The sequence below is a fragment of the Lontra canadensis genome, unplaced genomic scaffold (genome assembly GCF_010015895.1).
Source record: "Lontra canadensis isolate GAN:19392208 unplaced genomic scaffold, GSC_riverotter_1.0 scaffold29, whole genome shotgun sequence".
Classification (NCBI taxonomy): Eukaryota; Metazoa; Chordata; class Mammalia; order Carnivora; family Mustelidae; genus Lontra; species Lontra canadensis.
The window spans coordinates 7,828,880-7,854,472 of record NW_022631023.1 but is presented as its reverse complement, the minus strand read 5'-3'; the positions used below and the strand labels follow the sequence as shown (position 1 = coordinate 7,854,472).

Here is a 25,593-nt window from a genome sequence, read left to right as displayed (position 1 = left end):
TCACTGAGTATTTTTATTCCTTTGACTTTTAGTCTCTGTCAAACACTTGTAAATTTCTGCGTGTCCCATCAAAATGACTGCAGGGTCCGAATTACGGAGTTCTCACATATTTTATTGTTTATTCGTAGATTTATTTAAACATCTGAATCTAGGTTAACATCTTTTTTTCATGTCCTAGATTAGTACATCTTCTGTGCTCTCCTTTTTTGTTAAGGGGATTTTTAGCTATTCTTTGAAAGTAGAAACCTCTCTTTAATTCTGTCAACCTCTACTTTATGTCTTCATTCCACTTAGACTCATGGTTTCTCATACGTCCTCTTCCTTTAAAGTTTCCCTTATTTCTTTTTATCATCCCTACTGTTAGCACCATCATCCTTATTATCTCTCACTTGGGGTATTGCAGTGAGATTTTAAAAAGATTTTACCTTCGGGGCACCTGGGTGGCTCAGTCAGTTAAGTGCCAGACTCATGATTTCGGCTCAGATTATGATCTTGGGGTTATGGGATTGAGCCCATGTCTGGGCTCCATAATCAGCACTGAGTCTGGTTAAGATTCTTTTTCTCCCTCTCCCTGTGCTCCTCCCCCCGCACACGTGCTGTCTCTCTGTCTCTTTCAAGTAAGTAAGTAAGTAAGTAAATAAATAAAATATTTTTTAAAAAAGATTTTACCTTCTTCTACCTAGAGTTCTTAACATTAAGGGTTATAATTCATACTGAGCTGTGAAATCAGTTTAATAATGGTGACTGGCATTGTTTTTAGTAATTGAATAGAATAGAAATAACAGAAAGCATCTCAGTAAAGGCAGTTCTCTTTCAGTTGTGTGTGTGTACATACATACATAGGTTATATACACATGCTATGGATCATAATTAAAATGTATTTGTTATTTTGGGTCACAGTCAAGAAGATGTGAAGGCCACTGTTTTGGTCCAATGCTTTCGTGGGCCTTCTTACCCAATCCTAATCCATCTCTGTCTTTCAGAGCTATTTTTCCAAAACCAGAATCTCATCATCTCACTGTCCTGTTTGAGACTTCACCGGCTCCCTGTGGTCTACAGGAAAAAGTCCACCCTCCTTACATGGCTTATAAGACCTTTAATAATTTGAACCCAAAGCATCTTGGGTACTGTTCTCCCTGCCCTGCTTTCCATATGTCCACCTTGTGTCCTAGCCACATAGTGCCTCTTGCTTTTTTTCAGACATGCTGTACTCTTTTATCCTCCTACCTGGCCATTCCCACTGCTTGGAATCCACTCCCCACATGGCATCTCATCTTTTTTTTTTTTTTTTTTAAGATTTATTTATTTTAGAGAGAGAGAGCCGGAAGGAGGAGGAGAGGGAGAGAAAAACTCAAGCAGACTCCCTACTGAGCACAGAGCCTGACCCCGCGCTTTATCTCATGACCCTGAGATCAGACCTGAGCTGAAACCAAGAGTCAGATGCTTAACTGACTGAGCCACTCAGGTGTCTTGGCATCTCATTTTTAAAGACAGAAATCAGAAATCACTGATTTTGAGAAGCCCTTCTTCAGTACCAGATAGTCTGTCATGCCTCTGTGCCTATATATTTGACAGCCTCCCCCAGCCTGATCGGGGAGAGTAAGTGAGGGCAGGTGAGGCCCAGGGTTGTGTGTGTTCTGCTAAACTGGAGTCCTTGATTAAGCGAGCACCACCACAGTTCTGGTCTTTGGGTGTTTATTTATTTATTTATTTTTTTTGAAGTAAATCTTCCTATTTAAGTACTTTCTAAACATGTTTTTAGATCTCAAAGACAGAATTAGATTGGTTCCTTGAAGATCTGGAAAAGGAAATTAAAAAATGGCAACAGGAGAAAAAAGAAATCCAAGAAAGTCTGAAAGCACTAACGAAGAAAATGAGAAAGGTTTTAAATGCCAGTGAGACGTAAGTAACGACTGAAAGGCAATGATTTTTATTGCTTGGGGGAGGGGGTTGTTAACATTTTTCAGACTATGTCAGGTAAAGTACAAACTTAAATATTGTTTTCATCACATTTTTTAGAACATTCAGTGGGAAACTATTTTACCTAAAACGTTTCCTAAACTTACCCTGTTGTCAGATAAAATGGGACTATGAATCAGCAAAGAACTGACTTCCTTCTAGTTGGGACACCACCCCTTACTGTGAACATTACCTTTGACCCATGTTTTCCTTATCTGTAAAGTGAGGGGCTTGGTCTAGATCTAAGGCTCTTTCCTGCACTAGGATTCTGAGATGATTATATTACTTTCATCTTGAATCTTTAGATTATTAAAATTTGGTCTTGTGGTATGAAGGATTTGGTAATGCATACAGGTAAGCAGTTGTCAGATGGGCCACGTTTGTTTTGAGATTCTCTGTGATCCATTCCTAATCCCTCTCCTCCCTAAAAAGTGATATGTCATATGATTCCTGACCTTAATTGTTACCTACCACCATGTAACAAAACACCCAAACCTGGTGGCTTAAATTAGCAGCCATTTTATTTGATCCTCATCTTGGAACTTGGGCTGAGTTACACTGGTCTTGCCGATGGTTCCCCATGTGGCTGGGGGCTAGACTCTGCTGGGATGTCCTGGCCTCTTCTCTCCTTTTAGTTTCAGGGTTGTTCCCTTTCCATGTGACTTTTATCTGTTGGTCTCTCCATGTGGCATGTGGTCTCCAGCATGGTAGACAGACTTCTTATGTGGTACCAGGATGCTTCAAGGATATAGGAGTGGAAGCTGCTGTGTCTTCTGAGGGTCTGGACTATCAGAGCATCACTTCCACCACATTCTGTTGTTTAAAGCAAGTTGGCAGGTCTGCTCTACATTTAGGGGCATGAAGAATGGGAGGCATGGTTCACTGGGGGCCACACTGCCACACTCACCATTCAGGACATTTGTACTTTTTCCATTAGCCATGCCATATGATCAGATGACTTTTACTACGAGTCTTGCTGGCATTACATTTGGGCCATTTTTAGGTAGTCCTTAAGAGAATGATGACATATAAAACACTGCCTGTGGCCTGTCATTTTGAGTATGCTCAGAGTAGAGTAGTTCTGTCAGAACGCATTTATGGAAATGATACTGTCTGTAAAGCTCTTTACATATTTCCCCCCTACCCCCCAACGTTGTCACTTCCCATGGTTTCAGTTACCCTCAGGCACCCACAGTCCAGAAGCTCAGATGATCCCCCTTCTGACATGTTGTCAGAGGGTCAGTAGTAGCCTAACACTGTGTCACACACCTTACCTCATCTCACTGCATAGGCATTTCATCATCTCACATCATCACAATAAGGGTGAGTACAGTGCAGTAAGATGTTTTGAGGAAGACCACATTCACATAACTTGCATTACAATATATTGTTATAACTGTTCTAAGTTATTATTATTCATTGTTGTTAATTTCTTACTGTGCCTGATTTACAACTTGAACTTTATCAAGATGTGTAGATATAGGAAGAAACATAGGTTTGGTACAGTCTGTGGTTTCATGCATCCATGGGGCGGTCTTGGAACCTGTCACTCCATGGATAAGGGGACTGCTATGCCTCTTAATATTTGAGCATGCTGGTAATTAAGTTATTAAAAAATTCAGGATTATTTATATTTAATATATATTTTTGTATACTCAATTCAAGTTAATATCAAATTAGATAAAATAAATGAGGCTATTTAAAAAATATTTTCTGTACTATCATAAAAAGGAACTGTTTCTGTTGTGGAATAAGGTTTTATTGATTTTTTTCTCACTTTATTAACTTTTTCTTACTTTTTTCTGTTTAAAGATAAGTTACAGACTTCTCTATGTGTATTGTTTTTTTAAACTTTCCAGATGTTTTTTTATTTCCAGATAAATTCTTTATTTAGATTTTAAAGTAAAATCTTAGAACCTTTTGGATCTCTTAGAGAAGTACAAAGGATATGAGAAATGATGGCTGTCCAGTATTGAGTACTTAGAGGAGGATGTATTTTACAAAAGAAGTGAAAATGACATTTAAATATTTAGGTTCTTAGAATTTTTAGCAAGTAGAGATGATGAAAAGTTGCATGGGAGAGAATGAAAGAAAGGCAGAATCCATCTTGTACAGGGTTTTGCTTTATTATTATTGTTATTATTTTTAAGATTTTATTTATTTGACAGAGAGATCACAAATAGGCAGAGAGGCAGGCAGAGAGAAGGGGTAAGCAGGTTCCCTGCTGAGCAGAGAGCCCGATGCGGGGCTCCATCCCAGGACCCTGGGATCATGACCTGAGCCAAAGGCAGAGGCTTACCCCACTGAGTCACCCAGGCGTCCCCAGGGTTTTGCTTTAAAATCAAAGACTTACACACTTTGTTTTGTAGGGTTATCAGACTGGATGTATGTGTTAACTAGGCTTTAAGTTCTGTTTTAAAGACTAGAAGGCTATTTTCATTTTGAGTGAGAGCTGCTGGTTCTACCAATCATAATCAACAACACCTGTGCTCTTCTGGGTCACATTGAACCCAATGGGGCTTTCCTTGCAGTGAACTGAGATAGGGTGGTCTACGCTCAAACATATGACACAGGGTGAAGAAAAGGTTTCTGCCCTCCAGGCATGAAAGGAAACCCACCTGAATTCTTTGCCTGTTTCTAAGATAGTAGAAATAAAATAAAAACGTAGAAATTTACAGAGAATTCAAAAAATGTTTGAATGGATATAGGTAGAATTTACTGTGTGGGATCGTGTCTTTAAAAATATTTGAAAATTAAAACAAAAATAAAAAATAAAAATATTTGAAAATTAATTGAAATTTGGTGATTTTCTTTCATAGATGTACCCAGGAAAATGATGGAAAGGATAAGGAACATGAATTACTTCTGGATCAGTCCCTTGAAATCAGGCAAATTAAGCTTAAATTTGTTTTTACTGTCTTACTATACTTTTAATTACCAGAGGCACCAGCACATTAGGCTTCTAAGTCTATTGTTGTAGCTTGTCTATTTTTTAAAAATAATTATGTGTTTCTGTTCTTGTCTTTATTTTATTCTTTAAATTAACATGTAAATACATTTATTCTTTGAGTATTTTTATTTTATGATGTTCCTGCTACTTTATTTCACATTGTCAGTTAAAAATCCTGAATTTATTATTGTTGATACTCTTCTTTTGAATTCTGAAACTAAAAGTGTGTTTTTTAAAACCTTTCTTTCGTGTTACTTAAAATAATAATCTTAAGTTTGCTGTGGTAGTTTGTTGCTCTACAATGATAAGTTTATTTAAGATTTTTATTATGAACCTATAAAATGTTTTCCTTTTAATCTTTATTAATGGAAATAATGTGTTTACATACTGGTAGCCAGTGTATCCAGTAGGTAAGCAGTTGTGTTCACATTTCTTGTTGAATATTATTTCACGTATACATTTCCATTCACGTCATGATTCTTGGCCTCTCTTTTTAACTCTTATAAACATATTGCCATGAATAACTTTGTACAGATCACTTTTTTCCTTTGAGTTATTTCCTTGTAATGTGTGTCAAAACAGAATTTCTGACAGAAGGGATGAGGGAATGTTCTGTAAAGCTTATTGATATAGTCAGATTGCACTCCACCTGTCCTCATAAAAAGGACGAACCGGTTTCTCAGCATTTCCACCAAACACTCAATTTTATATGTTCCTTTGATCATTTGTGAAGTGCATAAAGGACATATGAGTCTGAGTATTCAATAGTCAGATACTAGGCAAGAAGGTACTTTAGAGGATGTTATGTAAGTCTGTCTGTGGCATGATTCAAAGCTAGGCCTTTGGTTATCTCACTAGTTTGGTTTGGTTTTGTTTTCAAGAAGTTTTTTCCTTAATATTTGCAGTAATACATTTACAAATGAGAAAATGAAAGTAGAAGAATGTATAAAGAAAGGGAAGGAGAATTATGAAGAGAGTTTTCAAAGAGCTGTGGCTGCAGAGGTGAGTCTAAGACACTTGGTGATGGACAGATACGGCAACGTATGTTTACTTTCTGTTCAATTACATATGAGGCATAACGGCATTGCCAAAAGGTATGGAGTCCAGGGGATATCCTGTCACCCATAATCCTACCTCCCAGAAATAGCTACTTTTTCCTTGCCTATCACATTTTAATTTTTTTTTACCCTTAAGCTTACATTGTGTTACATAGCTATACTCACGGTGTACACCAAATTTTGCAATCTGCTTCACTATTACTGTAGTTCAGTCCTTTTCCGCGCTGTACACTTAGAATGGCTTTATCATATGTAATTAAGTGATACACCATGAAGTAGCCAACCATAAAACATACTTGCCAGTACTATTAATATACTCTCAAAAAGAAAGAATATTCTTTTTCCCCCAGAAGAACATATACCAATGTCAGTGTACTGTTTGAGACACTGCTAAGACAAAAATCAAAATAATGACCTCTGGCTTTATTTTATTTAGTTCCCAAAATATGGCTGTCTTTGTTTTTCCAATTGAGAAGTAATGTTCTTGGTTGGTGTATATATCTGTGATTATTCTGGGAAATTAAAAAAAAAAGCTTAGCTTACGTAGTCCACAGATGCACTTTTGATTAAATATCGGCTATGCAGTTGCTTCTAAGGATAAGAGGGGGGAAGAAAGCCAAAGTACATGTATTTTTGGGTCCTGTGCCCACATCGGTATTCATAAGCTTCTTCAGGTCCCATTTACCACCATTTGGCCAGCCCGTCTGCCTCGTGGGTCCGGGACTGACACCTGCATTAAAACAAAGCACTTCTGTATTTCTGCAGTGACTTAACAGAAATGGCCAGTAGGCTTATTGGGAAGCTAAAGAGTCTAAAGTTTTAAAAACCTGCCCCAAAGGCTTTTGAAGTTCATAGTGAGAGCAACTTCTCGGAAGCCTTTGAATTTGAGAGGGTGCAGCCTTGGGGTTATTCTGCACGCCCCTGGCCCTCCGCTCTCCAGGAACAGGACCATAGGTAATGCACATCAGGTGTATCCATGCAGGTCGCCTGGCTCCATGCTCACCCATGGCTAAAGCAGTAAGCCATGTGGAAAGTTCCGTATCTGAGAAAATGTATCATTGAAGGTAAAATAATTTTACTGTCATTATGCTACTCTGTATTCAAATCCAGTTTTGTTTAATTCCTATTCACTTGTGTGAAATTATGACATAATCCAGGTTCTAGTGATTCTGTCATCATCTGTCATTTAAGAAGAAACTTGAAAGTAGTTCAGAATGTTTAGGTTTTAACAGCCTAAAATAGTTTGTTTCACTATCTTAAAATACTTAAACACTCTCTAATCTAATGTTAGGTATCTGTGCTTGAGAACTGGAAGGACATGGATATGTACAAATTACAGATCCTGGAATCACAGGCAGAAGGGTATCTTAAGAACCTGAAGCTTCTGGGCAGGTACTGTATGGTATCACAGATGTTCGTTCTGGCATGTCATTTAGTAAATCCAGGTTAGAGCTGATTTGAGAAAAAAAATGTTTATATTAGACACGACCTTTTTTTTTTTTTTTTTTTTAATGAGGGCTGGGCATGGAGGCCAAGAAGGGGCTTGAACTCATCACCCTGAGATTAAGACCTGAGCCAAAATCGGGTGCTTAACTGATTGAGCCACCCAGGCACCTCAAGACCATTTTATTTATTTATTTATTTATTTATTAAAGATTTTATTTATTTATTTGACAGAGATCACAAGTAGGCCAAGAGGCACCAGAGAGAGAGGAAGGGAAGCAGGCTTCCTGCTGAGCAGAGAGCCAGATGCGAGGCTCGATCCCAGGAACCTAGGATCGTGACCTGAGCCGAAGGCAGAGGCTTTAACCCACTGAGCCACCCAGGCACCCCAAGACTGTTTTAATAGTTACATAGTCAATACATGTTCAATTGTAGAAATATCAGAATATACAAACAGAACTGATAAAGATGATCCATAATTCTAAATTGATGTGTAACTAGTTAGTATTTTGGAATAAATCATAATCATTAAATGTTAGAAAAAAAATAAAATTTATGGGTTTTTTCCACCAAGTAATATATAGGAAACTTACTTTCATATCAATAATTACATTTCTCTAACCTAATTTTGTGAAGTTGGATAGTGTTCTAGCATACAAATGTGTTGTGATTTATTAAACAACACTGATGGTATAGTCAGGTTATTTGCACATTCTATTAATAAAAGCTGCATTTGAGTGAGTTTCCTTGTAGCTAAATTTTTAAGCACATCATTAATCATTTCCATGCAATAAATTTCTGGAATGATCACATTTTCAAACTTTTTAAAAAATTACTTTCTATAAGAATAGTCACTTAACAGTTTTAGTGGTAGACTGAGAATAGAATGTCACTTCCAAAGATACTCACCTGTGGTCCTTTTTTCAACTCTCCATAATCTGGTGGTTTTTTTTTTTTTCTTTTAAGATTTTATTTATTTATTTGACAGACAGAGATCACAAGTGGGCAGAGAGGCAGGCAGAGAGAGAGGAAGGAAAGCAGGCTCCCCGCCTAGCAGAGAGCCCGTTTCGGGACTCGATCCCAGGACCCTGAGATCATGACCTGAGCCGAAGGCAGAGGCTTTAATCCACTGAGCCACCCAGGCGCCCTCAAGTCTCCATAATCTTTACTTGTTTTTGTTTAACTTTGTTTTTGGAATAAGGTTTACCTGGGAGTTCTAAAGGGTCTTCTTCAGTCTAGCCTCAGCACTTTCTGTGTGGATTTTCACACAAGGGATTACTTTTCATCTGGTCTTGTTATCATATTCCACAGTCAGGTTTTTCATCCTTCTCTATGCTTTTTACTTTATACTTCAACTCTCAGTGTTGACCCTATGTGGGTCATGGAAAAAGTTCTAACAGTTTTTATTTCTTGATTTTTTAAGATATAGTTTTTTCACATGAGAAAACGTTTCTAATGAGAGAAAACTAATATGCTGATTCGAATGACAAGACTGGTACAGCTGAAGTGGAGACCAGTGGTGCCCAAAGGCTGGTGTTTCATCTGGTCATGGGCTACACGTTATGGCAACTCTGGAAACGGAGCTCTCAGCCCTTCCATCTGGGAGTGTCAACTTCCTCATGAAGCGCCACAGTACATGTAGCTTCTTTCTTAGGGATTTTGTATGAACTCTTTAATTCCACCAATGGATAGTGAAAGAGAAAAGACGTAAAAGGAATGTTCTGGTTTTTCCTTAAGATATATAATGAGAAGTGACACAACCATGGATTGATAATGTTATTGATTTTCCAGTTAGGAATGGAAAGCTTATTTGTCACTTTTAGTAAAGGTGCTAAGGTATAAACTTAGAGTCTGTTGGGCCTCACCCTTTATTTTACCATAAGGTGAGGGTGATGTTTTATTGAAATGTTTAAGTGTTCCAGGTTGCCCTTTTATTTTTTTTAATGTAAAAACAGCCTTTGATGTTAAACACGAAGATGTTAAATGAAAAATGGTCAGATCTTCAAATTTAGGGCAAGAAATTAAAATTCAGGAGAATATGCTGTCTGCCCACCAGTTCGGGAAGTTTGGTTGATCAGTAATTAAGATTTCCTCAAGTGTTTCTACTGGTGAGTCTGCAAGATACATAATTCTTTAAAAATAGTTTTCTATGTGGGGCACCTGGGTGGCTCAGTCTGTTAAGCATCTGACTCTTGATTTCTGGTCAGGTCATGATCTCAGGGTTGAGAGATGGAACCCCACATTGGGTTCCATACTCAGTGGGGAGTCTGCTTGAAGATTTTATCCCTCTGCCCCTCCCCTAACACGTGAGCACTCTCGTGGACCCTCTAAAATAAATAAATCTTTAAGAAAATAGTTTTGCATGTGTGATCATGTTAAATATATCTTTCTGGGGGGCCTGGGTGGCTCAATTGGTTAAGTGCCAGTCTTCTGCTCAGATCATAATTTCCTGGTCCTGGGATCGGACCCCATGTCAGGCTCCTTGCTCAGCAAGGTGCCTACTTCTCCCTCTCCCTCTGCCTGCCGCTTCCCCTGCTTGTGCTTGCTGTCTCTCTCTCTCTCTGTGTCAAATAAAATCTTTAAGAAAATAATGTATATGTAATCTTTCTGATGTTTACATGTTTTCATGTGCACTTTAGTGTTTTTAAGTTTTAAAAACATTTCTGAAGTAGACAGTAAGCAATTTCATGTTTTTCTGCTGTTTCAGTGATTCTGCAACTTACCCTGATATGAAGTCTGATGTCCATTCATGGGAATTGTTTCTTTCTAAGGTTAGAAAAGAAACTGAGAAAGCAAAGGTAAGTTATAAAATATTTTGTAATTCTTTCAAAACCTATATGATGATTATAGTTCTCAGGAGATAGGTTAGTGTCACTGAAACTCTTTTTTGAACTGTTAAAGGCAATATGTATTTTTTTTGTTGTAATTATTAAAAGTTTTTCCTGAAAATAATGCTGTTTTCTTAATTATCTGTCTTAAACTCTACCTGTAATTGAGAAAATTAGAGAAGTTATATTTGATAAGGCTGTAGAGCATTCCGATTAATAGCTAATTTTGAACTTCTTTCAAGAAATAATTGTTCTGATACGTTGCCTCTCCGTTATATTGCCTGGAAGACTGTTGACCATTTGTAAATATATAGTAAGAAAAAAGTATTAATTCACAATGCTGATTTTCCCTGGAAATTTATTAGACGAGCCTAATACTTTCCCTTCTACCTGCAGTCTCAGTATGAAGAACAAATTCAGGCAGTTAAAAATGGCTCTCGGCTCAGTGAACTTCCTAAAGTGGAGATTCCCGAGCTTTCATTTCCTAACTGCAGCACAGTAAGTCCGTCACACCTTCTTTTTTTCTTACTTTTTTCTTTATGTGCGTGTGAAGAAAAGAAAACAGAACAGTAAACCACAGTTTCTTTCTTATTTGGCCAGACTCGATGTTTGTTGTTTGTATTCTAGGAGTGGGGATGAAATGGATTAATAAGTTGCCTTAGTGCTTTCATTATTGGTGTTGCTGGTTAACCCTTTAGGTTTTGTAATACACATTCTCACGTAAGTGGAAGATGAGTCTTCCTACTTGAGTGTCTGAGGACAGGACTATAGTAAACACAGGGCTGGTACCTCTGCTTTCTCCTCTGGATACTGGTGTATGTGTTTCCTGCGTGTGAATGAGTAATCCCAAGAGGATCAGGTGCCTGTGATTTAGACCAACTCTGTCTACAGATACAGTCTTATTCCTAGATACTGTGGGCATAGGACCAAAATTAAGATTTGTTTTTGCATCAAATATAGACAAAAAAGTGCTATACCTGAGACATACAAAGGTTTTGTTGGTCTGATCTGTCCTATTTTACTGCTAACTTAAGGTATTTGCTGAATCTTTTGAATAATAGTGATTGCTGAACCAGGCTCTGTATTTTAAAATATGCAGCACAGTAAAGGAAAACTACTTCTGTATTGTGGACTTTAAAATATGGCTACACGGAGTATCACTTTATTGTATTCTCGAGTACATATTTCTTATTTGGGCACAGAGCAGATGCTCAGCCAATATCAAATTGAAAAGAATTGCGACCAAAGGAGATCTGACTATAAGAATTTAAAGAGGGACTCTACTCGAGAGTTGATTAGAGGTAGGTTTCAGAATATTTGGGGACATTAAAATCTTCTGGTTGTGAAATAGTCTGCTGTAAGGAGACCATGTTCCTTACGTCCTGATGAGCACCGTCTGGCCACTAGCAGACCTCCGGGCTGTTCCCCAGCCTGGAGCCCCAGCCTCACCCTCCACCCTCGGCCTCTTCCTAAAAGCCCAGTCAAGCTGCCCACATCTGCACCTCACCCTGTGACCCTTCTGTCATGTGCGTTAAGTCTCCGTAACATAGGTGACTACATTCGGGAGCTTGATCTTGAAAGTCTCATTCTAGCCAGTACCTTGCATACTAAGCATGCAGGCTTATTGTGGTTTCACCTGCCAGAAGATGTTTGGGTGCCTGAGTGGCTCAGTTGGTTGATTGTCTGCCTTTCGTTCGGACCGTGATCCCAGAGTCCTGGGATCGAGCCCTGGATGGGGCTCCCCACTCTGCGGGAAGCCTGCTTCTCCCTTTCCCTCTGCCTGCCGCCCCTCCTGCTCGTGCTCTCTCTCTTTCTCTAATAAATAAATAAAATCTTTAAAAATAAAAAAATTTGGAGCACCTTGATGGCTCAGATGGTTAAGCATCTGCTTTCAGCTCAGGTCATGATCTCCAGGTCCTGAGATGGAGTCCCACATCGGGCTCCCGGCTCAGTGGGGAGTCACCTTCTCCCTCTCCCTTTGCCTTTTCCCCTGCTTATGCTCTCTCTGTCTCTCAAATGAAAAAATAAAATCTTTAAAAAATTTTAAAATAAAATAAACATAAAAAGTTTGTGTTCCTCCTGCTTGTGCTTTCTCTCTCAAATAAATAAATAAAATCTTTAAAATAAATAAATACATAAAACATTAAAAAGTTTGGCCACCTTGGGGCGCCTGGGTGGCTCAGTGGGTTAAAGCCTCTGTCTTTAGCTCAGGTCATGGTCCCAGGGTCCTCCACTCAGCAGCTTCCCCCTCCCTCTCTGCCTGCCTCTCTGCCTACTTGTGATCTCTGTCTGTCAAATAAATAAGTAAAATCTTAAAAAAAAAAAAAAAAAGTTTGGTCACCTTGAACTGAGTAATATACTCTGTTGAGATCCATTTTCTTCCCTCCATAGAAAAACATTTTTCTCTCTGTTGAACTGAGTAAGATAGTAGAGTTTGATGTAGAATTAAAGATCACTTATTTATGTTTCTCAGTTCTTTTTTTTTTTTTTTTTTGATTTATTTGAGAGAGAGTTTGGCGGGGAGGGACAGAGGGAGAATCACAGGCAGACTCTGTGCTGAATGCAGAGCCTGAGGCAGGCCTCTGTCTCACAACCCTGAAGGGTTGGTTGTGAGGGGTTCATGACCTGAACCGAAACCAAGAGTCAGATGCTCAACTGACTGTGCCACCCAGACCCCCCTTTTTATTTTGTTTTATTTATTTCTTTTATTTTACAGAGTATGTGTTTCTAAGTTCCTAGTGGCAGACATGGAAGGGAAAAAAAATGTGAGATCTCAGTAGAATGTTTGCTATTAATTTTTAGTTGTAGCTTATATAATTTTATAAATACACAAAAGAATTTTATTATTTTTTTTAAGATTTTATTTATTTATTTGACAGAAAGAGAGATCACAAGTAGGCAGCGAGGCAGGCAGATAGGGCGAAGCAGGCTCCCTGCTGAGCAGAGCGCCCGATGTGGGGCTCAATCCCAGGACCCCGAGATCATGACCTGAGCTGAAGGCAGAGGCTTTAACCCACTGAGCCACCCAGGTTCCCCCACAAAAGAATTTTAATATCTAAGCCTTGGGAACTCTTAGGGTTCTAGGAACTTAAGTAATAAGTGTCCCTAAAAACCATTAGCTTTGTGTGTCATTTCTCCCCCATTCATTCATTGGGTATTTAGTGGTGATCAAGATTAGATGTGGTCTGTTCCCTCAAAGGGCATATGGGTTTAGGAAAAGAGAGTCATTAAGCCCATAATTATAAGTAAAGTGTGCCAGGGTTTTGCATAGGAGCAGAAAAATGCTTTAGCAGCATAAATTAGAAGGCATTAACCTAACCTAGAAGTCTGGGCCTCAGCAGAAGATTCCCTGTTGGAGGTCTCGGTGAGTCAGAGATCTGGAATAGGAATTAACTAACCAGTCAAAAGGAAGACATGGGTGTGTGTTTGAGAAAGGGTGGATGGTGTGATATTTGGAGGGTCAGGGTGTTTCAAATGGAAGAAACAGCATATTTGGAGGCTAGAAAAACAGAGAATACTTCTTTCATGGATATAAAAGAAGTTCAGTGTGACAGAGGAGGGCTTTGGTGAGAAAAATCATGAAAGTACCCAGGGGCCAGAACGAAGGGAACCTTACTCTGTAAGGTGTGTTTAGCAATTTGACTTTTCCTGAGGTCACTAAGAAGCCAATATAGGTTTCAAGTAAGGAGATGCCATCAGCTTGCCCACAATGTAGAGAAGTGGGAGAGGGGCTCACTGTCAGCAGCTGTGTCCTGGTTTAGAGAGTGGGGGTCGGGCTGGAGGGAGAGAGCAGGTTTGAGAGGTATTTAGGATGAACAGTGGAAAGAACTATACTGCCTGTGAGATGGGGTGAGAGGGGCATGGTGTGTGTATTTGGGGGAATTAAGACAAATCTGGTATTCTGTCCATGAGGGGGACACCCAAGGAAGAGCAGGGTTGGAGCCTGATTTTGAAGACACCGAGTTTAAATGGCCTTGGATTTGCCTAAGAGGAAGTTTGGATTGAATTTGGATTTGGATCTGAGGAACACATTCAAGACTAGAATTTTTAAAAAGTGGGCATTATCAGTACCAAGCACATAGTCACTGAGGCATGAGAGAATGTGAAATGTCCTGGGGAAAAACGTGAATCTCCACCCCAGCAGCGTCTTAAGGAACATCCACATTAAGGCACAGACAAGCATTAAGAACTGCAGGGAAGGGGCGTCTGGGTGGCTCAGTCAGTTAAGCATCTGCCTTTGGGTCAGGTCATGATCCCAGGGTCCTGGGATCGAGCCCCTCATGGGACTTCCTGCTCAGTGGGAAGCCTGCTTCTCCCTCTCCCAATCTCACAGCTTGTGTTCCCTCTCTCACTGTGTCTCTCTCTGTCAAATAAATAAATAAATAAAATCTTTTAAAAAAAGAAAGAAAGAACTGCAGGGAGAGCTGGGAAGGGGCTGCAGAGAGGTGGGCGAGAGGCCAGCAGTGTGGAGCCCAGTAGAGCTCATTTTAAAGTGAGGATGAACAGCAGTTTTCTAAAACCAAAACTGTTTAGTTTATTGTATTCAAGTTTCCTGTGCACTTGAGCACCCAAGTTTTGTTACAGTCATGCTAAATCGTCAGTCTTGTGCACGGATGTTTCTCTTAGTGATCCAAGGACTATGGTATATTCTTCCTAGATTCTTCCTGCGGGGCTTCCTGAGTCTTCAGGCCGTGAAGATCATGGAACCTCCACTTCTTCAAGTCATGGGCCTGGAAACCAAACAGCAGTTCCTGAGGAGTCAAGTCTGGTCTCTGCCAGTGATGGCCCAGCGGGTGCTTCCTCCCCACCATTAACAGGATCGCTCTGCCATCAGCCCGAAGTCACCCAGCTGCCAGAGTATAAGAGCATGGGCCAGGAAACTCCGCCAAAACAGAGCCTTGTGGCTGATCAGAAACTACCTGTTCTTCCAGGACGTGCTACCCGCTCAAGCCAGTCTCCAAAAAAGCCGTTCAATAGTATTATCGAGCACCTGTCAGTAGTATTCCCATGTTACAACAGGTATGGATATAAAGTGTCTGTGACTCTGTTAAATACTTCGTTGAACTGAGGTTTCCTGATCAGATAACATTATGGCCAGTTAGGGGCTAAAGTAGAAACAACTCAATAGTTGTTTTACGCAGAAGAGATAGGTGCTGCATTTTTTTATGTTTTGTAAACATAGAGGTAAGCATTTTAAACCAACTTTTTGATGTATGGATCTAGACTGAAAACACTGAATCCTGGTTACTCCACACTCATCAGAACCTAGGGTAATTTGCTGATATTTTGATGAGGTCAGTAACATGCTCCAGTCCTAGCATGCAGTCCCTAAATGAAAAACAAAACTGCAAAGCACTAGTTTCGTATCATTTGGGGGAGGAAATACCACCTAGCAAGGAAGGCAGCAACAACTTACACCTTGCTAGTACCTCTGATTTGTTAGAGGTGTGATGTTGGGAGGACTAGGTGTGATTTGATAGTGAATCAGGCCTGTGGGTGTGTTACAGAGGGTCCTTGAGGGTGGAGATTTCTGCTTTATCTAAGCCAGTGAGTGTTTGCACCACAACCCCTGGCCTCAGTCTCTAGGTTGATATGAGGGAGCAGAAGTGCTCCCTGTCTCAGCCAAGGAGAGAAGCACTGAAGGCAGTGTCTCAAGGATACAGCTAGGAAGAGGGGAATCCACATCCCAGAATGATCCTCTGTACTCTGTCCCATGTGATTTTCTTTGATACAGTATTAGTTGCAAGTTTTAAAATTACCCTTTTGAAACAAAGTAGTGGTTAAATTATGATTGGCTAGAATTAATGTTTTGCATCTGTTGGTGGAGCCCTGCTTATTTGAAAATAAGTATATGTCCATGGGCATATCTGCCCTAAGTTTGAGAAATATTGTAAGTTCTCTCAATAGCAGTTCCCATGACAGATGTAAAAAATGCTCATTATAGGGGCTCCTGGGTGGCTCAGTGGGTTAAATAAAACCTCTGCCTTCAGCTCAGGTCATGATCCCAGAGTCCTGGGATCGAGCCCCACATCGGGCTCTCTGCTCAGTGGGGAGCCTGCTTCCTCCTCTCTCTCTCTGCCTGCCTCTCTGCCTACTTGTGATCTCTGTCAAATAAATAAATAAAATCTTTAAAAAAAAATGCTCATTATAATTATCAGAAGTACCTTACAAATAAAATGGTTTGCAATCCTGACTAAACTGGGGAGAGTTTAAACAACTGAATAGAAATGCATCCTGATTTTCTGAAAATTAAAACATTTGAGGTATTAGTGCTTCAAATATCAAGTTCCTATTGATTAATGGTTTAATTCCATCCACTGGTACTTGTGAAATATTCAGGCTTTGAAAACCTTGTTGTCAGGTTGGTTTTTTTTTTTTCCTGTTTTTATTTTATTTTATTTTTTTATTTCTTTTCAGCATAACAGAATTCATTGTTTTTGCACCACACCCAGAGCTCCATGCAATCCGTGCCCTCTCCAATACCCACCACCTGGTTCCCCCAACCTCCCACCCCCCGCCCCTTCAAAACCCTCAGATTGTTTTTCAGAGTCCATAGTCTCTCATGGTTCACCTCCCCTTCCAATTTCCCTCAACTCCCTTCTCCTCTCCATCTCCCCTTGTCCTCCATGCTATTTGTTATGCTCCACAAATAAGTGAAACCATATGATAATTGACTCTAGGAGGCAGTCATCAAATCTAGTTTCCCCCTAGGTAAAGGAGATTTTACTGATTTCAAGTCAGAACCAGTGTTGCCTGATAAGTCATTGATTTAGCATAAAGCTACAATATATCCAGCCTATATGAAATTTGGTTTCAAAGTAGATACAGATATCCCAGATGGATCTAGCAGATTCAACTGTTCTGTTACTTTGAAATTCTAGTAAAATAAATATTTAGAAATAGTACTGGAATTTTCATAACTACTTGTATAAAGAGTGATTCTCTTGCTTTTATGTACAGTTACCATTGTTTAATTTTGTTTGTATGTATTTGGTTTCTTTCTTATAGGTGTTGGGTTAATATTGGCACATAATATTTCCATATAGTAGAAGACTTTGACTTTCTCTTCTCATTTATCTCCACTTCCTTTTTTTTTTTTTTTTTTTTTAGCACTGAGCTTGCTGGTTTTATTAAAAAAGTACGAAACAAGAACAAGAACTCGCTCTCGGGATTGAGTATTGATGAAATTGTCCAACGAGTTACAGAACACATTCTGGATGAACAGAAAAAGAAAAAGGTCAGTGTTTCATCCAGCTACAATAAAATGGTCCACTTTGTTTATAAAATATGAGAATGAAAGAAAGCAAAAAAAAGCAAAAACAAAACAAAAAAAAAAAACCTGTATCCAGCCAAAATCTGGAGAACACTTCAGTAAAGATAGAAGACCTGGGTCACTCAACTTGCTTCTTTCCCCACCCACTTTATCTCTGTAGCCAACTTCAAATTCAGGGAAGGATAAGAAGTTATCTGAGGCCAACTCTGCTGCTTCTGTGACCAGGGCCTCCCAGGGTCCACCCTCCGTGATTGCTGGACCATCGCCCAAAACCAAGGGACAGAAGACAGAAGATTCCCCTGTGAGTGTTACATGTGTGACAGTGGAGTCGGTTTTGTTTTTTAATGTACAAAATAGTTAATCCATGATTTAGCCCCATTCTTTTCATTTCTAGACCTGATTTATTTGATCTTAAAATTAGAAACCAGGGGCTCCTGGCTGGCTCAGTTTGTAGAGTGTGCAACTCTTGACCTTGGGGTTGTGAGTTTGAGCCCCATGTTGGCCGTGGAACCTACTTTAAAAAAAATATTACGGTCTCTTGGATGGCTTAGTCACTTAAGCATGGACTCTTGATTTTGGCTCAGGTCATGATCTCAGGGTGGTGACCTTTGACAAGACCTTTGACAGGCTCTGCGCTCAGTAGGGAGTGTGCTTGAGATTCTCTCTCTCCCTCTGCCACTCTCCCACTCGTGTGTGTGCACTCTCTCTCACTCTCTGTCTCACAAATCTTTAAAAAATACTAGAGACGAAATTTAGATGTACTTGAGTGTCCCATTAGGACAGTCTGTGAAACAGTGAGGTCATCTCTGCTTTTGTGGGTATCTGTGTGGGTCCCTGTTGGGAGAAGCCCCTGCACTAGAGAGACCAGGGGAGTTCTGGCCACACTGTGGGAACTGGGCCTACTGACAGTCAAATACAAGTTAATTTTTATATTAAGTGTGATATTTTGAATAGTTGGAGAAAATGATTTTTGAATCATTTTATTCCGTGTCACTACGGGCTTTGGAATCCCAGACCTGGTTCTGTCATTCAGTCGCACTGTGAGCTCAGATCATACCTGCTTGTTGTGGCTGTTGTCTGGATGACGTGCTGGAATAGAAGGGTCAGGGTCCAGCTCTGTGTTCAGGCAAGTCTGGTTGCTTCCCTTCTCTCTCCCCTCGAGTGCCTTAATGGGGCGAGGGGCACTGGGATGCGCTAAACTTGCCTTAATTTGATATACAGATTTAAAATGTTTTTTGTTCTTTTGGGCAGTAAGAATGTTACTTTTACATAGTCCCCCCCCCATAAAATACTGTGGTAGTTATCTCAGTTGATAAGGCATTATACTTGTCTTTATAACGAAGACTCCGAGGCACAGATGATTCATGGCGCTTGCCAGCACGCCTTCATTCGGTCTGGGTGTGTACCGTGTAATTCCCTAATCCTCGCCACACGGACCCAGCTGATGCTAGGGACTGTGTAGTAGGAACCAAACGTGTGGTTGAAAGAGGCCATTCAGGGCTGCGTGCTCTGGGTTAAATTCTGGTATAAAGCATGTTTTCCCCTCTTGTCCAACTGTGATATCAGTTTATTTTTTTAAAGATTTTATTTATCTATTTGAGAGAGCGTGAGCAAGCATGAGTGGGGGGAGGAGTAGAGGGAGACGGAGAAGCAGACTCCCCGCTTAGCAGGGAGTCTGATGCCAGGACTCAGTCGTGACCTGACCCAAAGGCAGGTGCTTAACTGACTGAGCCACTCGGGCTCTCTGGTATCAGAGTTTAGATGAAATGAAAATTAGAAGAGTTTCTGGCCCCGCAGTGGAGTCAGCGATCCCTGATTGCACAGAGTACTAGTTTGCTGGCTTGAACTAAACAGCGAATCTTTGTGTGAACTTATGTTTTTATTCCTCCTTTACATTTTCATTGTCCCCTATTCTTTGGATATTCTCCAAACCACATACACTCATCTCCCAGAGCATCTGACTCCAGTCAGAGTGCTTAGGAGCACGCGGAGCATTCCTGCAAGACCCCGCCAGAGTGCCTCCCTCTCCCCAGGCTGCTGACCGGCCAGGTGCTGTGTGGCCCTCCAGCCGGGCCGAATTCTCAGAGCATCCTCCCTGACAACCCCCCCACCCCCGCCTGAGATAGAATGCAGTCACCTTCAGGGGAGAGATTACGTTCTGCTTCACGGTTGTTGGTGATCATAAAGTTGTAAAAGCTGACTTATAAGAAGACTATGTATTCAAACTGGGACTTAGTTTGATAATTATAGGTAGTTTTTTAAAAATTAAAAGTAGTTCGCTTAATCTTTTCAAATTACAAAAGCAGTATGTATACTGTTCATAGTAGCAAATACAAATTAAAAGCCTTTAAAGAACCCCAAAACCTACCCTCAGGTAACCAGTATTATGATATCAGTATGTATTTTTCTAAACTCCTTTGTCTGTGTGCGTATATGTGAATTTAGTCAAAACTATATATACTCTTTTGTGTCTTTTTTTTCCTACTTAGAAATGTATGTGCCCATCTTTTCATGCTAATAAAAATAAGTCCAGTTAACAGGGTTTTTCAAGCCAAACCTAGCTCTGAGCTTTGCAGAGGCCTTAATTTGCCCTTCCGTGGGACTGACACTTCCGTTGCTTCCCTGACCCTCCCCTCAGGAGCCACAGAGTGGAGACAGAGCCCCTCATTTTACCGTATCTACCCCATCAGTGCCGGGGGAGAGACAGAAAACCCAGTCAGCAGTTCAGGGTCTTCAGAGCCTTTAGACACTGTCCCCATCTGCATCCCTGACCTTAATCCCGCGGCCAGGGCTGCTTTCATTCACTTGCCTGACAGTTTATGGAGAGTCCTTTTGGGGCCAGGTTCTGTGCCATTTGCTAAGGATATAGATGAACAGGACTGCTTCCTTGCCTTCGGGGTGCTCAGAGTTGCGAGGGGAGGAGGAGTTGGAAAATAACGGTGCAGTGCGGGTAGGTGCCGTGAGTTGTAGGGGGACCTTGTACCCGGTGTCCTGGGTGGCACTCGGGTCTGCTTTCACAGAAAATGCTGTCTGTGCTCACCAGACTGTGTGCTGCTTGAGCCGGAAACTCTCCCATTCAGCTCTGTGCCCTCGCGCCCCGCACAATCCCTGACCTCAGATGTTTGCTGAGTGAGCCGTCAGTTTGTTTTGTTTGGATTTGCACACGTAATCCACATTCATAGAAACTTTAGAAAATAGCAAAGAAAAAAGTTAAATCTCTTAACTGAAAGTAACTGCTGTTCACATTCTAGATCTTTCCAGGCTCTTAATAAGGTATCTCTATGCCCATTCTCCTTATTTCAGAAAAACCAATTATATGATTATATGATACATACTGTTTTATAACCTGCTTTTATTCAGAGGGTGGTTGTCACCAGCTTTTTGGGTCAGGGATTTGTGGACTTCCATCATGATGTCAGTTAGCCCCACAGTAGTCCATGGGGTGGATGTTTCATAATTTATGTTTCTGTCCCCAACTGTTAGATAATTAGATGAGCGATTAATTTATAATATTCATACTATAGTTTGGCTGTGGTTTGGGATAATTAGAAATTTGTAATAATTTCCTGGGAACCTATTAGCCATATAAAACATTTTTTTTCTATGAGAAAATTAGAACTTTAAAAGTGTATTTTTTCTTCTTTGTGTGTTTGTAATTTTTCTTAAGAAATGCTATTAAAAAATAAGTTGTTCCCTCAGCCTGCTTAGCTATAATTGGGAGTAATTTGCCACCTTAATGACAAAAGTACATAAAGGCCACTTATAGAAAGAGCTTATGTAATAGAAAGGAATTGAGCTATTCCTTATTACTGGGACACGCTTGTCTCCACAGGCATCGGGGGCAGCTTCCTGTGAACTATGCCATGATGTATTCAAATCCAAAAATGTGCGTGTGCTAAAATGTGGGCACAAGTTTCACAAAGGGGTAAGAATTCTCTTTGGCCATCCTGATAATCATGGATTTTGACTGTTAAGTATTTTGAACATAAAAAGGGACTTTTTTTTCCTCAGTGTCAACACTTCTTGTGTTTTCAAAGCACTTTCTGCATAAGCCTCCTGTGCCAGTGTCCATTGTCTCCCTTTTCAAAGATTGCTGCTGTGGAAAAGGGGAGAGACCTCCTGGGCTCTGGGGTGTGCAGTTCTGCACACTGTCCTTTCCATCCATCACATCATGGGTGGAGGAGAACAGTCCTAGTCGGCTCCCTCAAATATGTTGGTGCTGAAATTCAAAACAATATTTGTTTCTTGAAAGGTACTTTCTTACACACATGGATGCATAGATGCGCAGTGCAACATTTTGTCGATTTAGTGCAGTATATGAAGTACATTTAACATTTTAGAGGAGAAAAGCTAAACCTAACTGGGCCCATTGTGCTTGATCCTGGGAGATCCTGGCTTATACATTTTCAAGATCTTTCGATAAATATTTTGTATGCTGTAGGCATTCATTCTCCATGCCTGCTTCTGGTTAGGTCTCTGCCATGTCAGTTTATTAATCCCTTGAAAAAAGGGATAAAAACAATACACTTACTAGGAGGAGTCAAGACAGCTCGCAGTCTCTTGCGTGGCCTGTCTCCTGCAGGTTTAGGGGTGTTATACTTGGGCTCTCAGACTTAACACACACACCCAGCTCTTAGCAGCAACAGACAGCCACAAGCAACTTGGGACCACAGTGGGTAGAAAGTTTCCAGTCAAGGATGTGGTATGGAGGCTCGTGGGAGGTACAAGAATCAAGATCAGGCAGAGAGAGAATCGGTTAGAAATCGGGTGAGTCTCAGGACTAAAAATGCCAACCCCTGGAATGAAATGCCAAGACTGAAGCTGGAGTGTTAGGGGAAAGTGGAGGGACAAGGCCGTCCACCTAAGATCAGGTTGGAAGCCCAGAGTCCATGGGTCAGATTCTGAGGCAAGATGATTTGTTCCTAGGGCTTGGGGCACACTTTACTCTTGAGTAGGCATAAGTGTTCCTGAGTGTTGGGCAGCTCCAGGCCCCACCAGACCTGGAGGTGAACTTAACCATGTCTGTTGAGGAGCAGCAAGGGGGAACTAAGGCTCCCCATGTTCCTGAAGACACTGACTGATTTCATTTTCTCATTTTCAGTGCTTTAAGCAGGGGCTGAAGGGGCAGAGCTCTTGCCCAGCCTGCCTTGCTCAGGATCTCCTGTAAGAAGAGTAGCCAGCACCTTCTGGAAGAGGCCAGCCTGCTTTCCTAGGTAGTCACACAGTTCACTGAAGAGTAATTTACTGTTTTGTTGAATTGGAAGAATAACAATATATTACTTCTGGTATAAAAAGCAAACATTTGAAGATTCTTTGCACTGTGTGTCGCAGTGCTAATAAGTAGAAATCTTTCATACAATTGATGGGAATTTCCCTGCTCTTATTAAACACTTCAGTAATAACATATAGTGGCTAATAAAATTATGTGTAGCCACATTCCTAAATTGTTGGGGCTGCTTACAGAGGTGCCTTCTGAGTTGGAAGGCTTCTTTTGGGAAGTGTTGTGAGCACCTCAAAGCAGTACTTGAATTTAAAGTATTCTGACCTATTAAAGTCCCCCAGGTAAAAATTTTTACAAGTCAGTATTCCTTATAACATGCCTACATTTTTCCTCAAAGAGTCTGCATTTAAATGGGCTTAAGCAAACACATTTTAATAATCTCCAGTACATGGTAACATGTCAGCTGATTTAAACCAAAATATTCAAATCTTCTTTTCATGAGACACCATGTGCTTTTGCTTTTTCATTTCATTATTTTATTCCCCCCAGTAGATTTATAAAGAGCTTATTTTTCATCACCCAAAAGATATAGTCTGATTTCTTATTAGTGTCAGCCAAGACTTTTTTTTGCCTTGAAAATTGAGGCTACGTATTCATCACCCAATCCCACATTTGGAACTTCTTCGAATATCTTACTCTTACTAGCAGCATTTGTCCTTTTTCATGAGTTAGAAGACGAATGTTTGGGTATCTTTGTCTAACACATAGTAGGCACCATAGGGAAATAGTCACTATGATTCCCCTCCCTTATCCCACCACCAGAAAGAGGCACTTGTGTAGCTAGGCCGTCCTAGGTGTCCCTGTTTCACTTGTTCTGTGTTTGACATTTGTGTGAAGTAATGCATGCACTCTTATACTGTGGTGTGAGAACAAAACTTTAACTGCATTAGAATCTGCTAAAATAATAGATCTCTTTAGTGATTTGTAGTCAGTGGTAAATATAGAAATGTGAATTCTGGACACATTCCATTTCTCTCAGACATCAACAAAATGTTTTCATTGGGTTCTTTGTTCCTCTGGAAGCTCACAGTCCCAGATTCGTGAACTAATTTGGTCACCTTCCTCAGCCTTGGTTGCTTGTGAGTTTTGATGTCTTAGTGACTTAGTCTATAGATGCTCACTCTTTACTTTGAGGCAGATTCTCCTTGCAGGTCCCTGAAACATTGTCTATATGTTCACAAGAACAGAACTGTAGGTAGATATGTAGGGACCAGTTTGTAGCAGCAGGTACAAAGGAAAAGAAGAGCCGCTGGAGAGTGAGAAAATGTGTTTTGTACATCAAACAAATATTGTGAACATGCCTTACACATGTCCTGGTGTAATTCAAAATAAAGAACATTCTAAAATAATACCAGTTTACTGTCATGCTTGTCCATTTTCCTCAAAAAATTTTAAAAAAGAATTCTAGAAAATTCAAGACACATACATTATCTTCATTTGGAAAAGAGGAGCCATGATACATCCAAAGAGTCTAACCAAGAATCTTGGGAATTTTAGAGCCTGGATCAAAAAACATCCCTCTGTGGCTAAATAAAGGTTGCTAAACTCGTGTTCACATGATTGGCTATTTTATTTGTGAATAGGAAGTTTATATACAGATGATAGTTTACTGTTTTAGCTAATATAAGATTTTTCTTGTGAACACATGTAAGAATGTTGAAGCTAATCAAATTACATTCCTCAGTATCCATTTTCCTTTGAGGTGCTTATCGATTCATGTACGACTGAGGCTGAGTAGTAGGGTTTCTCTTTTGGAGAATCTTCTGGTGAGCACTAAGAGATGATGAAAGAAAACCAGTATTATCAGTATATGTTTTTAATCTGATAACATTAATTCAAAATAACACATATCTTAAAACAATGACTATTCCTAAGAGTTTAAATTGCTTTCTCTGCTGAGCAGCTTAATCTGTGCTATAAATAATGGGAAATCCAGTAGAAAATTGAAATGGTGCCCTAGCAATGCAAAATGTTACTACATTTTTAAAGTAATTTCTAAGACTAGTGGAGGCATGTAGGCAAAAGTGTTCACACCACGGCACTGAAGCAATGAAGCTATTTTAGATAGTTTTTCAATCAGTTGACTCTCTCTGAAGACATGGATTAAAAGAAACTGGCAGGGGTGCCTGGGTGGCTCAGTCATTAAGGGTCTGCCTTCGGCTCAGGTCATGATCTCAGTGTCCTGGAATCGAGCCCCACGTTGGGTTACCTGCTCTGCGGGAAGCTTGCTTCTCTTTCCCCCACTCCCCCAACCAAGCTTGTGTTCTCTCTCGCTCGCTCTGTCAAATAAATAAAATCTTAAAAAAAAAAAAAAGAACCTGGCAGATGAGATAGTAGCAAGTGTGGAAACTCCTCCTACCATAAGAGATACTTAGTGATGAGGCTGATAAAAAGTAGACAGTAAAGTTGGTCAGAATGAGGACGTAAAACATCTCCAATATGGTCCTTCATGAAAGAAATAGGAAATACATTTAGGTATTCTAAGTTTTAATCAAACTATATTAAAAGAAAAATTGTAAAAATAGTTAATCATCAGTCATGTCTAATCCCTTTTTAATTTTCTCCTCTTTGTTCTGCCAAGGATCTGAGGGGAGTCTACCTTCAGGTAGTCCTATACCTTAAGTGGTTTGCTGAGAAGGATGGAATGGCAAGGCCTGGAAGCCAATGAAAATGAGTGTGTATTGAGTATATCCAGTTGTGGGGCACTGGGCTATTTGTTTTGATACAACAGTGAACAAGAAACCAGCATTCTGAAACTTGTTTTCCAGCTGAACAGACACTATATGGTGTGATTCCTGATG

At 40.2% G+C, this 25,593-nt stretch overlaps 1 protein-coding gene across 1 annotated transcript in view; it reads left to right on the top strand.

The window, feature by feature from the left end:
• TTC3 (tetratricopeptide repeat domain 3) overlaps window positions 1-24,141 on the top strand; it is a 123,042-nt gene extending 98,901 nt beyond the window's left edge. Inside the window, exons 36-46 of the mRNA XM_032865338.1 lie at window positions 1,763-1,902; window positions 4,779-4,847; window positions 5,815-5,911; window positions 7,259-7,359; window positions 10,118-10,208; window positions 10,635-10,736; window positions 14,896-15,257; window positions 17,349-17,475; window positions 17,672-17,812; window positions 21,344-21,436; window positions 22,613-24,141. Coding sequence (XP_032721229.1) covers window positions 1,763-1,902; window positions 4,779-4,847; window positions 5,815-5,911; window positions 7,259-7,359; window positions 10,118-10,208; window positions 10,635-10,736; window positions 14,896-15,257; window positions 17,349-17,475; window positions 17,672-17,812; window positions 21,344-21,436; window positions 22,613-22,678 — 1,389 coding nt within the window. The 3' untranslated portion in view covers window positions 22,679-24,141. The remainder of the gene's footprint in view (window positions 1-1,762; window positions 1,903-4,778; window positions 4,848-5,814; window positions 5,912-7,258; window positions 7,360-10,117; window positions 10,209-10,634; window positions 10,737-14,895; window positions 15,258-17,348; window positions 17,476-17,671; window positions 17,813-21,343; window positions 21,437-22,612) is intronic.
• The last annotated feature ends 1,452 nt before the right edge of the window (window positions 24,142-25,593 follow it).